Source organism: Apiospora marii, assembly GCF_038362585.1.
Source record: "Apiospora marii strain CBS 49790 chromosome Unknown utg000003l_segment0_segment0, whole genome shotgun sequence".
In the NCBI taxonomy this organism is placed as follows: domain Eukaryota; kingdom Fungi; phylum Ascomycota; class Sordariomycetes; order Amphisphaeriales; family Apiosporaceae; genus Apiospora; species Apiospora marii.
This window is the reverse complement of record NW_027117374.1, coordinates 5,451,041-5,471,144: the sequence shown is the minus strand read 5'-3', so window position 1 is coordinate 5,471,144 and position 20,104 is coordinate 5,451,041. Positions and strand designations below refer to the sequence as shown.

The window sequence follows — 20,104 nt, the reverse complement described above, 5'->3', positions numbered from 1 at the left end:
CAGTTTCCAGCCAGCAGAGAAAAAGAAGGAAGCCATGATATCCGGTCAAACCTTGACCACCCATTAGAAGCATGATTCTTACAGCGGTCCAACGTGCCTCAGAGCTCGTGGCTTAAAGACTTTGACTCTATTACGGTGGCATGATCGTATCGACTCATATATAAAGAGACCCGCCCCCCTCCAACGAACGACCCCGAGGGCGCGCGTTCCTCCAGGGCCCGTGGTCCAACGTCAACTCGACCCGCCCCGTCCCTCGCGTCAGACTCGCGTCCCCACGCCCGATGCTGACATGATGTCCCAGAAGATGTGTATTCACCCTACCCAGCCTCCTCGTCGTCGTCTGGTCCGCCATCATCTTCCGGATCGCGGCCGGCAGCGTCTGGTAGCCCAACCGGAACTGGCGACGCTCGAGCGCCGAGCACTCTTCGAACAAGCGATTGGAGGTCGCGCGTCCGATGGACTCGTGGGCTCTTGCCCGGCACGCCGCCAGGGCCTGGCGGGGCGTCGTGCCCGTCGCGTCCGGGCGGTCCAGGTCGCCGGTCCCCGTCAGCATTCCCATCATCTCGTCCTGGGCTCTCAGCGCGTTATCGAACCGGACGAAGGTGTCGCCGTACTCGTCGCTGGACTCGTGGATACACTTTGCGGCATTATGCAGCGGAAGCTTCTTTTCGTTATTCGTTATACCGGCGGGTACGCCGTGCTGCAGCAACCACTGGACCAGGTTTTTCCACCGCCAGGACCGGGAGGCGAGATGAAGCAGCGTGTTGCCGTTCGCGTCTACTTCATGTAGCTCGGCGCCGTGTCGGAGGAACAGATCGAGGTCGGCGGGCGACACGTGGCGGTTCACGAGCGAGGGCATGTAGCTGCGGGAGAGTAGGGTAAGTAGCGGCGTGCGTCCCTCTTCGTCTTTGACGTTGGGATCGGCTTTGTTGTTCACCAGAAACGTGGCCACGTCTGCCGACTCCAGCAGAGACGCATAGTGCAGAGCAGTTCTCCCCCAACGGTCCTGGACGTCCAGCTGGGACGAGTCGCACGCAAGTATAAGTTCTAAGCAGGCCTTCATCTTGTCGGACGTTGTTATGTCTCTGGCTTCCCAGACATCTCCTTGCGGGTAGTACAGAGCGGTGCCGAGGGTGGCCCAGTGAAATGGTGTCATTCCGTTGCTATCGCGAGCTGCGATCATGGATTTGGCCTTGCTGCCCCCGGCTTGGAGGAGCGACCTCACGCCCGCGATGTTCTTGTAGTGGCAGGCGAGATGGAGGGGAGTCACGTCTTCTGTTATCTCTCATTCTTCGGTATCTTGAAACTGGCGAAATTTACTGTAAATATCGCAGCCGCCTTCGATCAGGCGACTGATGAGATCCCCACTGGCAAAGCTCAAAGCAAGTGTTAGAGCAGTGTCCACTATTGGTTCCATCGGCTCAAGTAGTACCTCTGTGCTGGTAGGTTCCTCCAGCTCCATCGATTGCCGGGGCATCTCCCAACTAGGGTCTCCCCATTCGCCATTGAAGTCTTGGTTATTACCATCTCGAGCGAGCAGTATATCCAGAGCCTCCTGGTCGGTATAGTCCGACCCAAGATCCCAACCGGGGTTCAGAAGCTCCACATTGTCGTTAAACCGTTTGTTGGAGTAACATCGCTTGTCGTGAATGTTGGCGCCTCGGTCGAGCAGAAGATGCACGACCTCCTCTCGGCGTGCATGCCAGAGATGTCCAGGTGTCTTGGCTTCGGGACAGACCTCGAGCAGGTGAGGAGGGAAGCTTTCCAGGGTATTTAGCAGAAGACTGCCGTGCGGCCCGGCCGAGCTCAAAGACTCTGCCGCCGCGTCTATGCGGTTGTCAAGTATCCAGCGCGCGGCCTCGACCTGACCGTTGCGGCATGCCCTGTACAGCGAAGGCGCCCAGTCGGTCTCGCCCGCCGCTGCCATCAGGATTTGAAGAACCCCGAGGCTTCCGACGCTGGCAGCGAATTGGATGGCGGCATTATGAATCCGACCATCGGGGCGGACAAGTATCCATGTCTTGATATCAGGGTGAGCCGTCAGATGCTCTCGGACTCCAACGACATTGTCCTCCTTGATGAGCTGATAAATTTCGTTCCCGGCCCACTCGCCCTCGCCCGCGTCGGATATGTCGCACATGGCTCTTGGTTGACGGATCGAGAAGACGAAAAACAATTGCAGGCTAGCTATGATGCCAAAGGTAAGATTTGGTGAAGAAGAACATATTGGCTAACGCGAGAAATGTGTTTCCTTAATAAGCCGGTACCAAATGGACCCCCTTCGGGCAATGGGACGATATAATGGAGCCCAGATGGATACAAGCGTCGGGATGACTCATACGCCGCTTACCCACCAGAACAACGTACGGCGCATCGTAACATTCGCTGTACGGCGCAACAGGCGCTCTTCCATCCGGACTTGGTGGTCGGCATCGCAGCATGTTCTGCCTGCACTTGCCGTTGCTCTCGACCCCGTTCCGCAGCAGCAGAAGAGTCCCGCTGGGAAAGGACGCCAGAGTGGCGGGGCGTCCGCCAAAGGCGAGGCCGAGGTTGAGCTTCGAAGCAGTCATGTTGTTCCTCCAGACCAGATCCAGAGCCGAAGTGCTACGTACGGTCCGCCGGCACGTTGAAGCTCCCATGCCTACTCTGCCCACCCCGAGCAAACCCTTTGACCTGGAGCTTTAGGCCACACAGTAATGCGCGTGTCTAAGGAAATAATACCCCTGGCGAGCTTTTTGTCTACGGCAATGCCGACGTTGAGACCCTCATTGCCCGTAAGCTTGTAATAAGCGCCATTGGGTGGGGCCCGGTTGAAAGTTCCCTGCAGTCTGCGACAGGAATTGTCGACGTTTGAAAGCGAGAAGCTCGTCATCTCCTCAGATAAAGCCGCTGGATGTCTGCGGATAGTGGGTTGCGGAGAGAAGTGAGGGTGACTTTGAGTGAGGGAGTTGTTAGTAGCGTGTAGACTCTTCTTCATGTGTGAATGGTATGAACAGAGGCTTCATCTCGAGACGTCTCCGACCTTGTATCTTGTAATCATATATGGTACGGTGCCACTACAAGCCACAAGAAAAGGGGACATATGGTATCTAGGTGCGCCCTAGGGGTTACAGTCGTGAAAAGCAAACAAGGTATCACCAAAACACAAAACACGAAAACAACATAAGCAGAAACCGCGCGGGTATTGGAATCAACCAGGGTATAAATTCAAAACTCCAATAAACAGCAAAAGGACCGTCGAGAAGTTTACGCGGAAACCTAGAAGCCTTAATCCTCCGCTTGCACACCTGGGTAGATACTTTATAAATACCAGGCCCCTGCTTCGCTTGACCAAATATATACCCGAAAGAAGATTCGTTTGTGCACTTGTCTAGTCGTCGTCGTCTCGAGAATCCGTCCCGACATCCCCACAGCAGCACACGCGCCGTAAGTCTATAGCCCCGTAAAAAAGATAAAAAAAGAAGTTTTCCGTCATTAAAAGGAGAAAAAAGTGCCCAATGGCCCGTCATATCATGTATGTCGTAGAAGAGAAGTGAAGTTTTGGTTTGTTGTTTGCAGTGTCCATGTTACAAGAACCGGTGGACACGGACTGACTGCGCCCCCCTAAGTCCCCCAGGGAGTCCCGCGGGGGTGATGGATGGATGGATGGCTCAACATCCAGCATGGCGCCGACGACCGTCTAGTTGGGGAGCGGCAAAGCGACGGGGTAGCTCCTCAGCGAGCGGCGGATGTAGGGGTGAGTGGCGGGGACGTGTGTGACGTTGAGAGTAGAGTTGCCCGGCAGGGTGCCGTTGACAATGATGGTGCCGTTGGTGATGGGCAGCGTGCCGTTCAGGATGGGGAAGGGGGAGGCGGCAACAGCGTAGACCATGGCGAAGACGGCCAGGATGGCGAGGGTGAAGCGAGACATGGTGATGGCTTGTGGTTTTTAGTTTTGGTTTGTTCTTTTGGAATAGACTGGACGAAGCGACTGGACGGACGTGACGTATGGGTATCAAAGGTGGAGCGAGAAATGCGGAAAGAGAGTGAAACTGTCGACCTTGCTCAAGAATGCCTAAAGATCGGACGGAACAGACAAGCTGGGGACCAGATATATATGCACGAGAAGCCGAATCGTGGCCCAAGTGAGAAAAAAAAAAAAAAATCATATATCCCAGGACGGATATACCCACACGCAGACGTAGGGATCGGCACTTGTCATAGGTCTCCACCTTGGAGGATGCACACATGGCATCTCGAATAGTCTAGCAGCCCGAGTCAATATCGAGGCGTCGTCATCCTGGGCGATGGCAAAAAGGGCAGCCAGGGAAAAAGCAGCCCACAATGACCGCGCCTGCCCCGTCTGGGTACGGAGACCGAGGTCGTGGGAATGTGATGTGTGTGGTGAAGAAGAAGGTAGAAGGCTTGATCTGCGCTAGTACTGGTCGGATGCGTGGGCGGGTCTCTGCGGCCGGGTATAGCAAGTGATAGTGCTGCGGCAAGGCTACCTTGAACTTAGCAAGCGGGTACAGGGAAACGGCATGGGTACCTGACTCGACCGCCATTGTCTGCAAGTCGCTCTGGTCGGGCCCTCCAGCCATGGCAGGAACAGGGTCCGCAATGTGATAGGTGCGCCTTTGCCAAGCTAACAATAAAGTTGAGACGGATCGGCATTTGTCGACCTGCCCAATTGGCTCCCAGATTGGTTCGTCCCTTCTTTTGGTGAAGAAAACCAAAAATCAACGATCTATCAATTGCCCCTTTTTTCCGTCTTCCTCCCCATCACTAGCTCTATCGTACGCACGCATACGTACGACGGTGAGTAGATAACTGAGTCGAATCGCAGCACACCTTTACGCGTTCTAGATCAATGGTTCAATAGCACGCAAGCAAGTGCTAATCATTGAGCGGTTATTGATCCCACACACAACCAATCCTTGGCACGGCTACTCGTCGATTGTCGATGCAATGCAGGCGGTCGCGGCAGAATAGGGATGGATGCAGGTGCGTCGCGGCTCATGCGTAGTGCCGGGCCATTGGTTCGTTTGTATGCGGGCAAGGAAAGGCACTGGGGTCCGGATTGGGAAGCGTCCCTCGTTATCTCTTCCGCCTAATTCTCCCAATGCGACTCTATGCAGGAGGCAGAAAAAAAGCAAGCCGAAAGAAAAAGGGACAGTTCCGAGGCCGCAGCGGGAGGCGCTTGGCGCGCCCAGGCACCCAGGAACCCATGTGTTCGGGCTTTCAATTGCCCACTCAAGTGTGGACGACTCGCTATCTCTGCGAACGCCACCTGCTGTCGCGGCAAGTTCGACAAGCCATTTCGATAGGTCCAGACGCTTATGCAGCTGTCGGCGATGGCGTTCTTGGAGCCGTCACACCATGGCAATGCCAATGGCAAGATAACGAATGCCACTGGACAAGCGCACCGGAAGACAGTAAGCAAGGTCTGGCTCCGGCGTTTCTGCCAGAGACGTCGCCTCGAAATGTGAGTGGTGGAAAAGCTTGCGGCGTTCAGGAACCGATTGCATAGTGGTGCGTCGCTTCCACAGGGCTTGGCTTTGCTGGTTAACCGTGGGATCGGCCGGTGATTTGGTCGTCCGTGGAAGGCATTCCGAAGAGCCTACCATTACTTAAACTAGCCAGCCGTTTCAGATATGCGAGCCGCAAGCAGCGCAAGCACATGGAAAAAGGTGGACTGGGCTGGCTTTCCAGGCTTTTGTCCAACTAAGGCTGCCCAGAACTGGCCCCCCGGTCAGGAACCCCAGTCTGCGGCCAAAAGCCCGGTGTAACCTCGAATCTTTGCTCCCGGCTACAAGCTTGAGAAAGGAAGCTAGCGAGCCCACCACCCAACTCTCTGCCGCGGACGTTGATCTTAGCCCTATGTAGTGCAGCCTGGATATTACCGTATATTGCAATTTCCTCAACCGTCAATTCAGCAGTGCCGGCGCCAGTCGCTGGAGGGAAGGCCATCTATGCCCGCATGCAGCCCGGCGTCTCAAATGTTGGGTAGCGACGATTCTCGTCCGACTCGCGGGCTTATCAGTCGGTTGAACGGGCCTGGCACATGGAACCGGCAGTCCGTTCTTCTTATCGCGGGGTGCTATATGTGACAGTCGCTTGCGCGTCGGCGGTCATGGAAGCGTCATGGAATCCAATGCTGCCGTAGCATCCTCCACGGTCGGTCTGGTTCCCCCATGAGTTCCGGTCATATTTCAGAACTCCGTGATAACGAGGGCGCCGTACTGGGACGCCTGGCGCCCTCGTCTGCTTGGCATGGGCGATGGAAAAACTCGGACCTTGCTGGACCCAGAGATCTACGCCAGTATGAAGATCTCGATATAGAGGCGCGGCATCTTCCGGACTTTCAATTTATCCAGGTGCCGACAAAGCGGCTTTCCCACCTTTGCCCTGTAATGATCGTGAGCTTGCATCCCACTTCCCCCTTTGGCAACTGTCATTTCTTTTGGAGGAGTTCCCCCAGCGAGGCCGCAGGGTGTTTGACTCGAAAGCTAGAGAGCGGCGACCCGAGTGCGTTGAGCCCCAGCGCGCGGCGGAGGCCTCGGTCAAGCACGGAGGGGAGGGTGACGAGTCCAATGCCCACTGCAACCAGCCTCTGCTGTTGATCGGCATCTGGAATGGAATTGGACATTGCGGCGGCGCCGAGGGATCTGGAATTGGCGATGCCGTACCAGCGCCAGCAGAGGCGAATCTGGATGTGATCTGGAATATCAGTATTTAATCTCAACTGTAAATCCCCAAATCACCGTCCGAAATCGAAGCTTGCACGCACTCTCCACAGATTCCCAATTGTGTGGTGTGCTAACGACTTGGACTTGGTGCTTGCGTTGTTGGGGGTGGCTGTGCGCGACGATTGAATCTTTAGGTGGGTGGCATCCGCTTCGCGATTGAGATGGAATGACCACATCATAACTCTCTAGCCATGTCTTTTCTGTATGCAGCGATATCACAGCTGCCGTCCGCATCTCATGACTCCCACGTGCCCATCATGCTGTCGTGATTCGTGAGACCTTCTGAGGGAGGATGCTGAAAATCAGATGTTGAGGTTAGCTGACGGCGATGGCCAAGATACGCTAAACCGTAACCAAGCACAGGGGAAATGCAGTGGCGCACCAGGCACGGCACGCCGACTGCTGCCTGAAGGAAGGCGGCGCAGCCCTCTCAATCGCCCCTTCACCGACACCCCATCAGCTTGGAATCCCAATCGCATCCAATTCAAAGTTCTAAACCGATCGACCCTACATAACGGAGTATATGCATACGTATCCATATTTCGTACACATACCATCATCGTCATCATGTCCGCGCTGGAGGGAGCCGGCGGACAGGCGTCTTCCGCCACGCAACCTGCGGAGCCAATTGCCCCTGCTCAGCCACAGCAACAACAACAACAAACGGCACCACAGCACCAGTACCAGGGCAAAGAGCAGCAACCGCCACCGCAGCCGTTCCCCAACGATGGCTCCATGCCGCAGATGCAGGCGCCCGGGTACGCGGTGCCCTTGCAGTGCCTCATCGACCTGCCCGCCATCGTCGACTGCCCCTTCTGCAACCATCGCGTCCTGACCCACACGATTGAGAATGACTCCAGCATGACCCTGTAAGTGTGATTCCGTATGCCGCCACTCTTCTTGCTTTGCAGAGCAAGAGGAGAGGGTAAGAAAATTGCGAAACTAACCCCCGTCCAGCATCACCGGCCTCGCCCTCGGCTTCGCCTGCATCTGCCTCGCCTGCCTGCCCTGCCTCGGCGGCTGGTTCCAGGACGTGGACCACTACTGCCCCGTCTGCAAGCAGCGCGTCGCCGCCGTGCCCTACGGCAAGCCGGCCCAGATCTTCTTCCCCTCGGGGCCCATGCCGCAGCAGTACGTCATGGGCCCGTATCCGCAGTACGGCCCTCCTCCGCAGGCGGGGGCGCCTTTTCCTCCTCCGGGGGCGGGGGCGGGGGCGCCGGCGCCGCCTCAGTATGAACGGTATGCTTAGAGGGGAGAAAAGGAGAAAAGGAAGACGCGAGAGGGGGTGCGGTGCAGGCGGGGAGGGGGGAGAAGTGGTGTTGGTTTTTGAAGGCGTTGTTGGTAGATGGGCATAGATGTTTGAGAGCTTTAAGAGGGCGTTAATCTGGGGATAACGGGATCGTGCGATACCTTATATACGGAGTAGACAATAATACTCTTGTTGGCGCTTAAGAAACATAGATGAACTGTCGCCATTCACTCCTGTTTCCATCCATAAGAAACCCCTGCGTGCGTCAGCTCACCTCGATGGATTTCTGCCGATATGGCTTCTGCTTTACCATGTGCTTGTCGAACGTTTACTCTCGACAATGGCCAACCAGATCAACAAGAAGCAATTCCAGGCTGCGTCAATTATCCATGTGGTAAGCCGTTTACATGTTTAAAGGCAAAACTTTAGTATACGAAGTCTCCACCTGGTATACCGTGAATGCTAAATAGGGGGTTCACCTGTCCTATACTCCTAACTGTCTTGACCCAAACCTTCTTGTTCAAAGTTTAGTAACCTGCCTATCTCTGTCTCGATATCAACGTGCATACAAAACTCATTCTTACTATAAGTAAAATGCTGGCTCCCCTTGCATCGCTCACATCGCAGCTCACAGAAAGTCTGACAGCAAAGGTACATACACTCCTTGACATCATGCACCTACAAACGAATTCATATTACTACTATATGTGCCGTCACATCTGCAACGTATACTGAGTGTGGATAAAGGATCGCGCATACCTACCTACTTCCTAGGAGGATATCAAACCGACAACACTCTTCCATTCCCCTCGCATGCTTGAAAGTACCTGCGATGGATACACAACAGAGCCGCGAACCGAGTGTTCATGACCAATCTATCGACTGCGCGTCGCGCCTAGAAAATATCCACTTACAGGATGCCCCCGCCGCCGCCGCCGCCCCAACTGAGAAGCCAAAGGGGTGGACGAAACTCCCGTCCGAACTACGGACCATGATCCTGCAAAACATCTGCTCGACTCGCTTCGGCATCGAATGGGGCGCCAGCATCCGGCAGAGGAAGCCGCACCCCCGCCTCGCCCCCTACGCCCGCGTCTGCCGGGAGTGGCAGTGGCACTTCGAGACCGTCACCTTCCGCTCCCTGACCCTGCACCAGATCGACCTGGACCGGTTCCAGCACTACGTCGCGCGGCAGCCCCAGCGCCTCGGCCACCTGCGCTGGATCCACCTGAGGGTGGCCCTGCTACAGTACGAGTGCCCGCGCTGCCAGATGCCCGAAAATGGGCAGGAGCAGGCGGACAACAACGAGATCTTCGCGGCGGCGGTGCGCAAGTTCTTCGGCATCCTGGCGGGCTGGTGCGGGGACCGCGAGATGATGCGCGTCGGCGGCCGCCGCTGGCCGCTCGAGCTGGAGCTGAGCGCGTACGCCCGCAGCGACTGGGCCCACAGCTTCAAGGCCCTAAGATACCGCGCCAACGGTTGCCAGAGCGGGCGGCGGCCCATGGCCCGGGTCCGCGCGGCCGACTACGACGACCGCTGGCACGGATGGGACAGGGGGGCGCGGCGGGCCTGGGCGGCGACCAGGGGGGAGTGCCTGCGCGTCCTGGGCGGCGGCCTGAAGATCCAACTCGACGACGGGGCGAGGAACGCGCTGCCGGCCGTACCGATCGTGAGCTCGTTCCTGATCCGCCGCCAGTTCTACCGGCGCTTCGAGGCCGTCGGCTGCCTCGACCTCATCCTCGCCGCGCTCCCGAACCTGCGGCGCTTCCGGTACGAGCCCTGGGGCGCCCTCCCCTCCTCGATCTGGCCGTCCGACCCCCAGAGGCAGCTGGAGCACTACGGCCGCCTGATGCAGATCCTCGGCCGGTGCTGCCCGCGGCTGGACCAGGTCTCCCTCTACGAGGACTTCGAGGACCTCCGCGGCCTCCTGCGCCTCCCCCTGACCGAGAAGCCCCAGGACGCCTTCGTCGGCAGCGTCGGCGTGGGCGCGCTGATGGCGGACACTTCGCAGCGCTGGAAGACGGCGCACCTGTCCTTCCTGGTCGAGGCCTTCGGCTTCTTCAACAGCTTCTGGCCGGGCGTGCCGGCCGAGGACCGCATCTTCCCGCGGCGGCCCCGCTGGGACGACCTGCTGCAGCTGTGCCTGACCTCGGACCTCCTGTCCCCCGTCGGCGATCTCAACGGCGACATGGACCTGCTCCTCCAGGCGGCGGCGGAGGCGGTCACGGCGATGCCGCGGCTGCAGTGCCTCACCCTCTGGATGGCGGGGCACCGCTACGCCTGTCTGTTCCGGTACATTGTCCGCGACAGCGGGCGACGGCCCTGGATCTCACTGGCCAGCACCTGGGGCGCCCGCCTCGGCCCGCGGACGCGGCGGGTGTGGGAGGACTGCGTGGCACGTACAGCACGGCGGCCGCACCATCACCACCACTGCTTCCCGCTCCAGGTGCAGTACCTCAACCTGCGGGCCCGCGACATGGGCGGAAACGGGGCGCTGCTGCCGCTGATGCGCGACGTCGGGGTTGCGGCCATGGGGTCGCAGATGGAGCTGATCACGCATGCGATCAATGCGTCCGACCTGGCGGGGCCGTGGCGCCGGTCGACCGGGCCTCTGAGGCAGCTGAATCTGCAGTTCCGGATGCATATCAAGGCGCACCGCCCCGGAGACCCCGGGGACGGGGTCGTCGCGGAGGAGGAGGAGGCGGACGAGTTCTTGGATGTGGAGTATGAGCTGTTTACCGCCCAGGCCACGCATCCGAGGTTGCCGGCGGTGGCGCGGTAGCAAATTGCTCCGTAGGTGGGCGGATGTACCTTTTCAGGTGGCAGAATGGGTTCAGTCGGTGGTATGTCTCAATTGTATCTTGGTAACTACCGTTTCTTATCAAGAGACAGTGGGTACCCTGGCTCCTTTTGAGTTCGCATCTTCTGAGGGTAACCTGCTCTTTGTGAGTCTTTTGTTTCCACCAGGAAGGGCTGTCGCCAGGATGACCGGTGCGTCAATAAGTTTCTCCCAACCTTGAGCAGTGGCACCGTTGGGGGCAGATTGTTCAAAGAAGGTTGGGAGGGCCTGCGGCAGTACCAGGCAGAGAGTGTTTGGCATCTGCCCCCTTAAATGGAGCGCCAAGGCCACCGGGTCCAGATAAGAAACGCAACGAGCAAATTGACCAAGAGAATATTCGCTCAAAACACGTCTAGCCAAAACAAACACGTAATGGCTAGATGCAGATGGGCTGGATAAATACATGTGCGAAGAATCTCTTCCAACGAATGCCCAACTCTCCCTTATGTCCACCCCTTTCCTCCCACTGTATCAACCGCCCGAGATGGACACCATACCGCCCCCAGGCGCCTACGCTGGAACATCCAACCTGGCTCCCAGGATGGTTTTCAACGCGAGATTACCCTCCAAGCCCGCTACTACCCCCCCACCCGACCACCAAGACGGCTTCCCCTCCGACTCCCAGCCCCCAGCCCGCCGCAACAAGCCTCGCAAACCCCGACAACGACAAGATCCTCAACAGCCGAAGCAACAACACGCCCAACAACAGCTACTTCGCCTCCCTCGTCCGCTACTGGGGCCCCCAATGGCGCAGCCCCAAGCCCGCCAAGAGCCAGGAGCTCCTCGCCGTCGCCGTCTTCGTCTTCACCAGCCTCTACTTCCTGTATTATCTGACCCAGCACTTCCTCCGGGCCGAGAGCTGCACCAGCTGTGCCCTGCCCGCCTTCATCCTGCTCAAGCTCGTCAGCGTCGGGTACCAGATCTACCTCGGCAACGAGCACGCGGTCCTGCGCCGCAAGGCCTACGATAAGCCCTTCCGCGGGCACGAGCCCGTCATCTTCGGGTTCATTGCGGTGTGCTCCGTCTTGGTGGTGCGCACGGTCGGGTTCGGCTACGTGCCGGATGCGGATCTTTTGCTGTACTGGATCGAGATTTGGTTCTGGGCGGCGTATTGGGTCGAGTGGTGGACGGGGGTTTATTCTCAGTATATGCTGGGCGAGCTGGGGGTCATCTAGGGATGGGAGAGACGGTGCGGGAACGCTTTGTCTGACGATAAAAGATGGAATATCTTCCTTTTAACTTCTATTCCTTTGGGTTTGGCGGCTTAAGAACAAGAGATAGAACCTAGATGTCTGGGGTTTGACCAGTTGCCGTAAATTTGTTGAAGACCCTCATCTGCTGCGGCAGCGTCTGTTTGAGTCTGAGATGACACAAGCAGAGAATCAGGGGGTGAAATTACCATGTTACCGCGTTTATATGCTTAAATAAAAACCAAGCGTGCAGTAACACCGCGCCACAAGAATTTACCCCTTCTGCACGCATGCAATGGACTGCTGTAGGGTTGTAAGGGATGCCGGTTTTCAACGTGTCACACATTCATCTGCCAAATGGTACAGCCTGATCCTTTGTCGGCGTTAGTAACGGTAAAGGTCACGGAACCCCTGAGTGGCGTATATTGCGACCATTTTGACTCCAAGAGTTGCGGATGGCAAGCCAGTAACGTCGCTTACCCGTCAAGAGCGATGCCAAGATATATGCAAACGCATATCAAGGGAGAAAAGATGCGATGCGCTTTATGGAGACTGCTCAGCTGATAGCTCTAGTGCAGTCATCACAGCGTTGTAGGAGTGGCTGGCTTAAGATGAGAGGCCTCCAAGGATTTGGCGCTGAGGGGCTGGTGGTCCTATCAGGCAGCAGGATAGAGACTGCAAGGTTCTATCCGCAAGCCTAACGTGTTAAAGGTCGGGGGCTGTAACGGCGATTTGCTGTTCGGTCGTACAAGGCCACGTGATCTCGACCATGAACGGCTGGACCATACAAGTTTGACTGATCCGCACCCTCTTTGCAAACATCTTGCGTTGATCGCATTCAAACTTCTATCATCTGAACAAGCCAGTACGCCAAATACCTCTTAGGATGCAGCATAACCCCGACGAATCGAGTTCATCCGGCCTCCAGCCACCTGCCAACCGCAACACCCAGCTCTGCTCTGCTTGTGCCCAAATGTTCTCAACTGCGGGGTTCGAAGCCCTCTGTGACGAGAAAGGCTATGAACACGGATCTGAGTTGGCCTGCTACAGAAGCGCTACTGAGGGTTGTAAACTGTGCCGTGTAATAATAGAGTTGCACAGCGAGGCGTATTATAGAGCTTGTTCTAACAAGCGTCTCGTTTTCCGACTTTACGGCGAGTACGCCGGTCGCATCCAACGGGAAAAGCACATACTCTCCAGCGATGGAGCTAATGTCAGCAACCCAATATTCCCCCCATTTGATAAAGACATTCTGGAAGCATTTCGTCCGAAAGATCCTTTCCATGATTATCGGGAGTCCTTTGGCACGTTGGTGATGATAACGCGTGAAGGCAAGTTGGAAGACTACACATCATTGCGGCTGAGCCCTCTTCATCTCCCTGCTCAAATCCCCGTTTTCCTACAGAATTGCTAACAACTTGGGAAAGATGACCCTCTTAGCGGGTACATTCTCGGCAGGCCCATTGTGGACAAGAGCAGCGAGCGGGCCTTTACGGCAGCTAAAGCCTGGTTGAAAGAATGCCAGGGGGGTCACCCTGAATGTGGGACTTGTGATGAGCATCCACGCCTCCCGACAAGGGTACTGGATGTCGGATCTATGAGTGACAGCCCAGAAGACAGCCCATCACTACGGCTTCACATCCCCAGCGAGGACCAACGGGGCGAGTACCTCGCGCTCAGCTACTGCTGGGGCGGCGAGCAGACGTTTGTCACTACCACCCAAACCCTGGAGACAATGAAGAACGGTTTCCCCACGTCGGAAATTCCTCAGACCTTTAGGGATGCCGTCCGGGTCACGCGAAGCCTTGGCATCCGGTTCCTGTGGATCGATGCCCTGTGCATCTTGCAAGACAGCCCGGACGACAAGAGTCGGGAGATCGCTAGGATGGGCCACATCTACAAGAACGCCACCGCAACGATCATGGCCGCTGCAGCAGAATCAGCATCTGAGGGGTTCCTGAGAGGTCGTTTACAAGAAACGCCAAATTGTGAAGTCTCCTTAACTACGCCGGATGGCACTTCGGGTCTGGTGACAATATGTCCCCTGGTATGGGCCGACCTTGGTTCAATGCCGCTTTCAAAACGTGCTTGGTGCTTTCAAGAGCATGTCCTATCTAGCAGACACCTACATTACATGGACAAGGAACTTTTGTGGCAGTGTCGCTACGCAGAACTCGCCACTGTCTGTAAGGGGGCAGTCCATTATCCAGAAATCAATGTGCTGGAGCCACTTGAGATATCAAGTAACATCAGCAGCGATTCTCATGACAGAACCGACGAAACCCAACCAGGGCGAGGGCGAGGGCCAATGGCAGGACCAACTGAAGAGTCGTCGAGAGACGAATTATGGTCGAGACTCTTATTGGACTATACAGGCCGGGAAATGAGTGACCCAGACGACAGACTGAACGCCATCACGGGAGTGATCGAGGGACTAGCAGGCATATGGCGCGATGAATGCATATTTGGGATTTGGAGAAGTCGCTTTGTCGAAGAACTGGCATGGTACAACGTGTCTCGTGGTAAACTGGGGGACCGCTCCAGCCGCGCTCCATCATGGTCATGGGCATCCATCAACTCTCCCGCACAGATAATAGCAGGCCAGCTTGACAACCCTGTGCTCGCAAAGGTGTTGTCCATATCAGCTAACCAACGCGAAGTCATCTTGCGCGGGCCATTGCTAGTAGCGAAGGAGGTCGTACCCAAGGACTTTTTCGGCTCATTGGAAATCAAATACCCATGTAACAATATCATGTTTTTTGATGACAATTTTCCATCTTGTCATAAGATACATTTCTTCTTACTCGACTCGGACTGGTATGGTCACGGGCGGGATCACTGGTGCAATGCACTTGCCCTTGTCCATGTCGAAGGTCGCCGATATCGACGGATAGGTCTGAAAACAACCGAGGGGGGGGATGTCAAGTCTAATCTTGGATCAGGGTGGTCAGAACCGACGGAACAAACAATCACACTGATATGATACTTCCAAAATTGCAAGAGGGCTATCAGAAGTAAAACACATCCTTTGCAAGATCGACTGAAGGATAGTGGCCTAAGAGATAGATCGATCGCTCCCAGCCAACACCTAGGGGGATTAAGGCATAGAGAGCGCCTGGCAGGCTACCATCAGGTATCCCTACAACTACCCGTCTCAATCAAACACCGTCTGAGCCGCGAACACTGCAGAGCCTTCTACTCGTCGTTTGACAATTTACACCTCTGGAGAATCATTTCCAACCTACAGCCAGAGTACGTCTGAGTGCGTAGCTGCCGCACTGGAAGATCCCTTCGCACTGACGAGTGCAGCCACCAGCTGTATTGGATGCGGCCATCAGTAGAATTGAAGAACATATGTGAACGGTGGTTATGAATTCCCGCGAAACGACCAACACTGCCCTCTACAAGCGAGGCTAGTATTCCCAAAAGAAACAGTATTAGCTTGATATCAGTATCGCGTTCATAATGAGTGAAGTGGCCAAACAAACAGGAATGCCACGACAATCAGCGGGGGCGGGGTCATGGCAGATCGGTAACATTGAAGGCGTTCCGTTCGCCTGGGAAGCGTGTACCTAGACACAGTACTTTACAACCGGCTCTCATCTGCTACCATGGTTTGCAGACGTGACGTAGTCGCGGCAGATAATTATCTCTTTTAATGTTCACTTTTTCGCTGTCGACTGACAAGAGATTACGGTGCACAATTGCAGCGTTGGAAATGTGAAACTCGCCTAGAGAAAACCCCTTGGCCGGTTTTTTGCGTCTTCGCAACAACAAAATCCATAAACACGGACCGCTTTATCGTCTCCACCGCCGGGTTTTCGGTCTTTCCGTATTAACTTTAACCGCTATTAATTTAAAGTCTGGTATCACCTCGTCCATTCTATAGAACGTCGAAGATGTCCCTTTGTCGTGCGTTAGCTCGTAGGCTTCCTGCCCCTCAGCCCACTCTGCTCCGAGTCTCGTCCTCGTGTGGGGTTAGGCCCAACAGCTTCCAGGTAGCAACCAAGAGAACATTTCATGCGGCGCCCATCCTCAACGTCAAGAAGCCGGCCAGCCCTTAGACCAGCAAAAAGGAAAAGGCCAACCATGGCGAAGAATCTCCAGTCGGTGGCGAGGACATAGGCGCCAAACGCTTTGCGGACTTCGAACTTACCGGGAAGGTATTCGTCGTCACCGGGGGTGCCAATAAGTTGGGATTGGGATTAGCCGAAGCTCTGGTCGAGGCCGGGGGCAAAGGTCAGTTTACTAGTACACCAGGAGCCCTCTAGTACTAGGTCGAACATCAACATCATTGTCAAACGGAATACCCGTCTCCAAAAGCGGCTGACATCTGTTTTTCGCAGTCTATTGCATAGGTCAAACCCCGGGACCGGTGAGGAAGGAATGGCGTCACGCCCAAGAGCGCGTGGTCCCCGAAGGGGGCGGCTCGCTCCATTACCGGCCTCATGACCCCTCGGAGCCCGACCAGCTCCAACAGCTGATCAAGGCCATCGCGGAAGAGAGCGGGCGCCTCGACGGGCTGGTGGCGGCGGAGGCGTACGAGGAGAACGAGCTGGACACGCCGTACCGCGCCCGCCTGACGGTCGACTTCACGGGCGTGGTGCAGGCCTGCACGGCCGCGGCCCAGGAGATGATGACGCGCCAGACCCGCGGCACCATCGTCCTCGTCGCCCACCTGTCCAGCATGGTGGCGAGCCGGGCCCCGCTGGCGGCGGTGCTCGGCTCGCTCAACGCGGCGCTCGTCCAGCTGGCCCGCGACCTGGCGACGAGATGGAGCCCGATCCACCCAGGCGGCGGCGGCGGGGGCATCCGGGTGAACTGCCTCAGTCCCGGGAACATCCTGATGGGCCAGACGGCGTTCGAGAAGGAGCCGTATCTGAAGGAGCATTGGGCGAGGGAGAACGCGATGGGACGGCTGGCCGATATTTCGGAGTTCAAGAGCGCGGTGCTCTTCCTCTCGAGCAAGGCCAGCTCCTTCATGACGGGTAGTAATCTCGTGATTGATGGCGGGCGGAAACAGCAGTAGCCTCCAGTAACCAGCCAGTATCATGGGCAATGAACAAAGAATCATCGAATATAGTAAAATACATTTCGCAGTATGGGTTTTGTCAAATAGATGGGCGTGTAGTTGTTTGCGAATGCTGATCTCACATACTCCGTACTGCATCTCTGTCTGTCAGTGCCCACTGTATCTCCAACATTGGGCGCTCAGCGGGTACCTGTACCCCTCCAACCCCACCAAACCCCAAATGACCTCACGCGAAGGCAGCAGTCACTGCCTGGACATACCCTGACTTGCTTTGCTCATCCATCAAATACACATCTGAGTCGCGACATTTAATATCTTCCCCTTTTGCGTCTTTGGGACTTCGCATACACACCATAATCGCTATACCGCAGGTAGCACTCAACCATCATCATCGCCCACTACCCGACGTTCCTGGAACGACCAGATACGGAAATACAAGTCGGGTCTGCAGATTCCAGGTAGTCATCAATCAGGAACACTTCCATCGTTACTGGCAGTATTCTGAGTCAGCCCGACTCGGTCGTGCACCTGACGCTGAACAAGGCACCCTCTGACCTCGCATCGGATAGCCAACTTACTGCCCGCCGGACAAGCTTGTGCCATCAGCAAGCTAAGCTTCGTCGGTCCAGCCAGCGTCGTATCACGGCCGTATGAGGTTCTGGCTTTTACGGCGCGAGAACTTGCTTCTATCCCATAGGCTCCTCCACGGTCTAGAGCAGTTCGCCAGAGCGACTCTGCAGATACAGTCAGCCTCTTCAGGGGTCTGCCAATCCCTTACCTACCTGCCCAGTTCAATTCGGAACCAGTTGCAGCGTCGGCGCCGTCAAGAGTACAAGGGCCTTCACCTGGGTACAAAACCGCGCCCCAGTCCGCCAAGCTTATTTTCCGTCCGCCTGTTTTGTCAACGAACACTTGGGTTTCTTTAGCCCCTGTTCGTATCTGTGATCTCTCTTCAGAAGGGCCGTCCATTAGGTCAGCATGGCGAGCTCCCCACCCCCTCTAACACTCGACTCGCTGCCGAGCGAAGTCCTCATCCACGTCCTCGAGTCCATCCCGACCCGCAAGGTGCTGCCCCTCGCCGGCGTCAGCCGCCGCTTCCACGGCCTGGTCGCGCGCCTGCACTACGCCCGCCTCGTCGAGGCGCTGGGCCTGCAGGACCACGAGATCATCCTCGAGTGCTACCACCCCACCGTCAAGATCTCGACGCCCTACCTCTTCTGCGACTACGTGGGCACGCCGGGGCTGGCGGCCGAGTCCGCGGGCGTTTCGGGCGGCGGTGGAAAGGACCCCAGCCTGGCCGGCATGAACGCCCTATACTCGCGCTTCCGCCCCGTGCAGCAGGAGGACGACCGCCGGCCCCGGTCGCGGTACCCGAAGCGCGCCGTCGTCGAGGGTGTCGCGCAGCCGCTAGTCGACCAGCGGCCGAGCCACGACGTCCACCTCGATGCCGGCGAGCTCTTCTCGCAGCTCGTCACCGTCACCAACCTGGTCAAGGTCGAGCCCAAGCGCAAGCTCATCATCGACGCCGTCAACATGACGGACGGCGTGATCCGGGTGTGGCGGCCGTGGCTGGCGAGCGAGGCGGCGGCGCCTACGCCGGCGCAGGGGCAGGGGCAGCACTCTGCGAGGGAGAGTGGTAGCAGCAGCGTCCTGGACGACTCGGCTATTCTCTGGGCGGATTCGAAGCAGAACTGCGGGCTGAGGATGCGGGTCGTTGAGAAGACCGACGAGCAGGCTCCCGTCCTGGTGGCGGCCGACGACGACCCGGCCATTTCTTACAAACTCGAATTTGAGGGTAAGTCCATTCAATCCGCTGGAGCACAGAGTCTATTTGGGAGGCCGAGACAACTGACTGTGATATCGCAGAGCTGCTGATCCGCACTAACCAGCTTCTCCTCAACGTGGAGAAGTCCAAGGGGCACCAGGTTGTCCACACAGCAGGTAAAGCAGTTGTGATTGCATCCATGTGAAGTTTCTCCCAGCCAGATGGAAACCTCACGGCGGGGGTACCTCTTGTCCCTTCGCGTCCAAGGCACAGAACCCAGTTGTCGATTGGGCCAGGTACAGATAGGTGATCAGTCACGGCGCAAATCGCCCGTCGGAAGCGTCACCAATGAGCGCCGGCACGCTATGACCGCACGAGGCGGGAAGAGGGATTTCATATTTTGCTTCAGGAGAGGCCGGCTTAATAACCAACAAACGTGGGCTCGAGCGTGGTCCGATCAACGAATGCGAGCTGCATTTGCACGGGGCTCCGGCTCATTTTTTCTACTAACCTGTCTACCTTTCCTACTTACCTCCTACCACTCACTACTCTAGGCTCGGGTGACCAAAGTAACTTACTCCCCCATTGTGACCCTACAGAAGTATTTGTCGTCACGCCGTGCGGAGCAGTCCAGCAGCAGCAGCAGCAGCAACAACATCCGACCTCCTTTGGCAACAACGACCAATACAACGACAACAACGCCGCCCCCCTTGTCTGCTGAGCTGCTCTTCCTGGCCTACCACAACCAAAGGTGCGGCGCCTGGGCCCTGGCCCGGGTCCTGGTGTGGATGGCCTGGTCGTGCATGCGCTCGTCGGCCGTCGGTGCGCTCGAGGCCCTCCGGGGCGCGCTGCTCATGCCGCTCGCCGTGGCGTACGTCTATTCGACGGGGTCGCGGGGCTATCATGGATGGGACGGCTGATGAAATGGATGAACGAACTCAAAAAGGAGCAGAGATGATGTTTCGACTGGCGGACAATGGTCCGGGATAGATTGAACGGCGGCCATAGATGTACAAGGGAGCAAGCACTCCGGCGGAGGGGGCTAGAGCTGGGTGGGTGGCGTAGCGCACGTACGAGAGGCACCTATTCCAGGTATACCAGAAATGTTTCGTCTATATTTCACCAATACTCATCTTCTCCAGATTAATAGACTTTCAGAAGACCAGACAGTTACGTGCACGCACGGATCGCAAAAGTTTCTTGGCAGCGCTGCTGTTTTTAGCCGAGAACCATCGTACGGACGACGGACGGGTGCTGCAGTCGGTCGTACGAATGCCTAAAACTCTTACCGAGCGAACAAAAAT

General features: G+C 56.8%; 9 protein-coding genes across 9 annotated transcripts; 7 read left to right on the top strand and 2 right to left on the bottom strand.

Moving 5' to 3' along the window:
- Positions 1-154: 154 nt before the first annotated feature.
- PG985_005254 (uncharacterized protein) lies at positions 155-2,570 on the bottom strand (the record flags this gene model as incomplete). The annotated part of the gene is made up of 3 exons (XM_066825023.1): positions 155-1,275; positions 1,321-2,187; positions 2,351-2,570. 3 exons carry the CDS (start codon positions 2,568-2,570, stop codon positions 155-157), a joined length of 2,208 nt encoding a protein of 735 aa, XP_066688183.1.
- Positions 2,571-3,679: 1,109 nt separating this feature from the next.
- Positions 3,680-3,910, bottom strand: PG985_005253 (uncharacterized protein; the record flags this gene model as incomplete). The annotated part of the gene is made up of 1 exon (XM_066825022.1): positions 3,680-3,910. One exon carries the CDS (start codon positions 3,908-3,910, stop codon positions 3,680-3,682), a length of 231 nt encoding a protein of 76 aa, XP_066688182.1.
- A 2,342-nt stretch (positions 3,911-6,252) lies between these two features.
- PG985_005252 (uncharacterized protein) lies at positions 6,253-6,718 on the top strand (the record flags this gene model as incomplete). The annotated part of the gene is made up of 2 exons (XM_066825021.1): positions 6,253-6,301; positions 6,357-6,718. The coding sequence occupies 2 exons, from the start codon at positions 6,253-6,255 to the stop codon at positions 6,716-6,718; spliced, it is 411 nt and encodes a 136-aa protein (XP_066688181.1).
- A 577-nt stretch (positions 6,719-7,295) lies between these two features.
- On the top strand, positions 7,296-7,965 carry PG985_005251 (uncharacterized protein; the record flags this gene model as incomplete). The annotated part of the gene is made up of 2 exons (XM_066825020.1): positions 7,296-7,597; positions 7,686-7,965. Coding segments are annotated over 2 exons (582 nt in total), but the record flags the coding sequence as incomplete, so codon positions are not given.
- An 844-nt stretch (positions 7,966-8,809) lies between these two features.
- Positions 8,810-10,756, top strand: PG985_005250 (uncharacterized protein; the record flags this gene model as incomplete). Its single annotated transcript, XM_066825019.1, has 1 exon — positions 8,810-10,756. One exon carries the CDS (start codon positions 8,810-8,812, stop codon positions 10,754-10,756), a length of 1,947 nt encoding a protein of 648 aa, XP_066688179.1.
- Positions 10,757-11,241: 485 nt separating this feature from the next.
- PG985_005249 (uncharacterized protein) lies at positions 11,242-11,988 on the top strand (the record flags this gene model as incomplete). Its single annotated transcript, XM_066825018.1, has 1 exon — positions 11,242-11,988. The coding sequence occupies one exon, from the start codon at positions 11,242-11,244 to the stop codon at positions 11,986-11,988; it is 747 nt and encodes a 248-aa protein (XP_066688178.1).
- A 901-nt stretch (positions 11,989-12,889) lies between these two features.
- PG985_005248 (uncharacterized protein) lies at positions 12,890-14,390 on the top strand (the record flags this gene model as incomplete). Its single annotated transcript, XM_066825017.1, has 3 exons — positions 12,890-13,070; positions 13,431-14,189; positions 14,248-14,390. The coding sequence occupies 3 exons, from the start codon at positions 12,890-12,892 to the stop codon at positions 14,388-14,390; spliced, it is 1,083 nt and encodes a 360-aa protein (XP_066688177.1).
- Positions 14,391-15,902: 1,512 nt separating this feature from the next.
- On the top strand, positions 15,903-17,032 carry PG985_005247 (NAD(P)-binding protein; the record flags this gene model as incomplete). The annotated part of the gene is made up of 3 exons (XM_066825016.1): positions 15,903-15,915; positions 16,111-16,242; positions 16,362-17,032. 3 exons carry the CDS (start codon positions 15,903-15,905, stop codon positions 17,030-17,032), a joined length of 816 nt encoding a protein of 271 aa, XP_066688176.1.
- Positions 17,033-18,013: 981 nt separating this feature from the next.
- Positions 18,014-19,521, top strand: PG985_005246 (F-box domain-containing protein; the record flags this gene model as incomplete). Its single annotated transcript, XM_066825015.1, has 3 exons — positions 18,014-18,860; positions 18,902-18,976; positions 19,355-19,521. The coding sequence occupies 3 exons, from the start codon at positions 18,014-18,016 to the stop codon at positions 19,519-19,521; spliced, it is 1,089 nt and encodes a 362-aa protein (XP_066688175.1).
- Between the last annotated feature and the right edge of the window lie 583 nt (positions 19,522-20,104).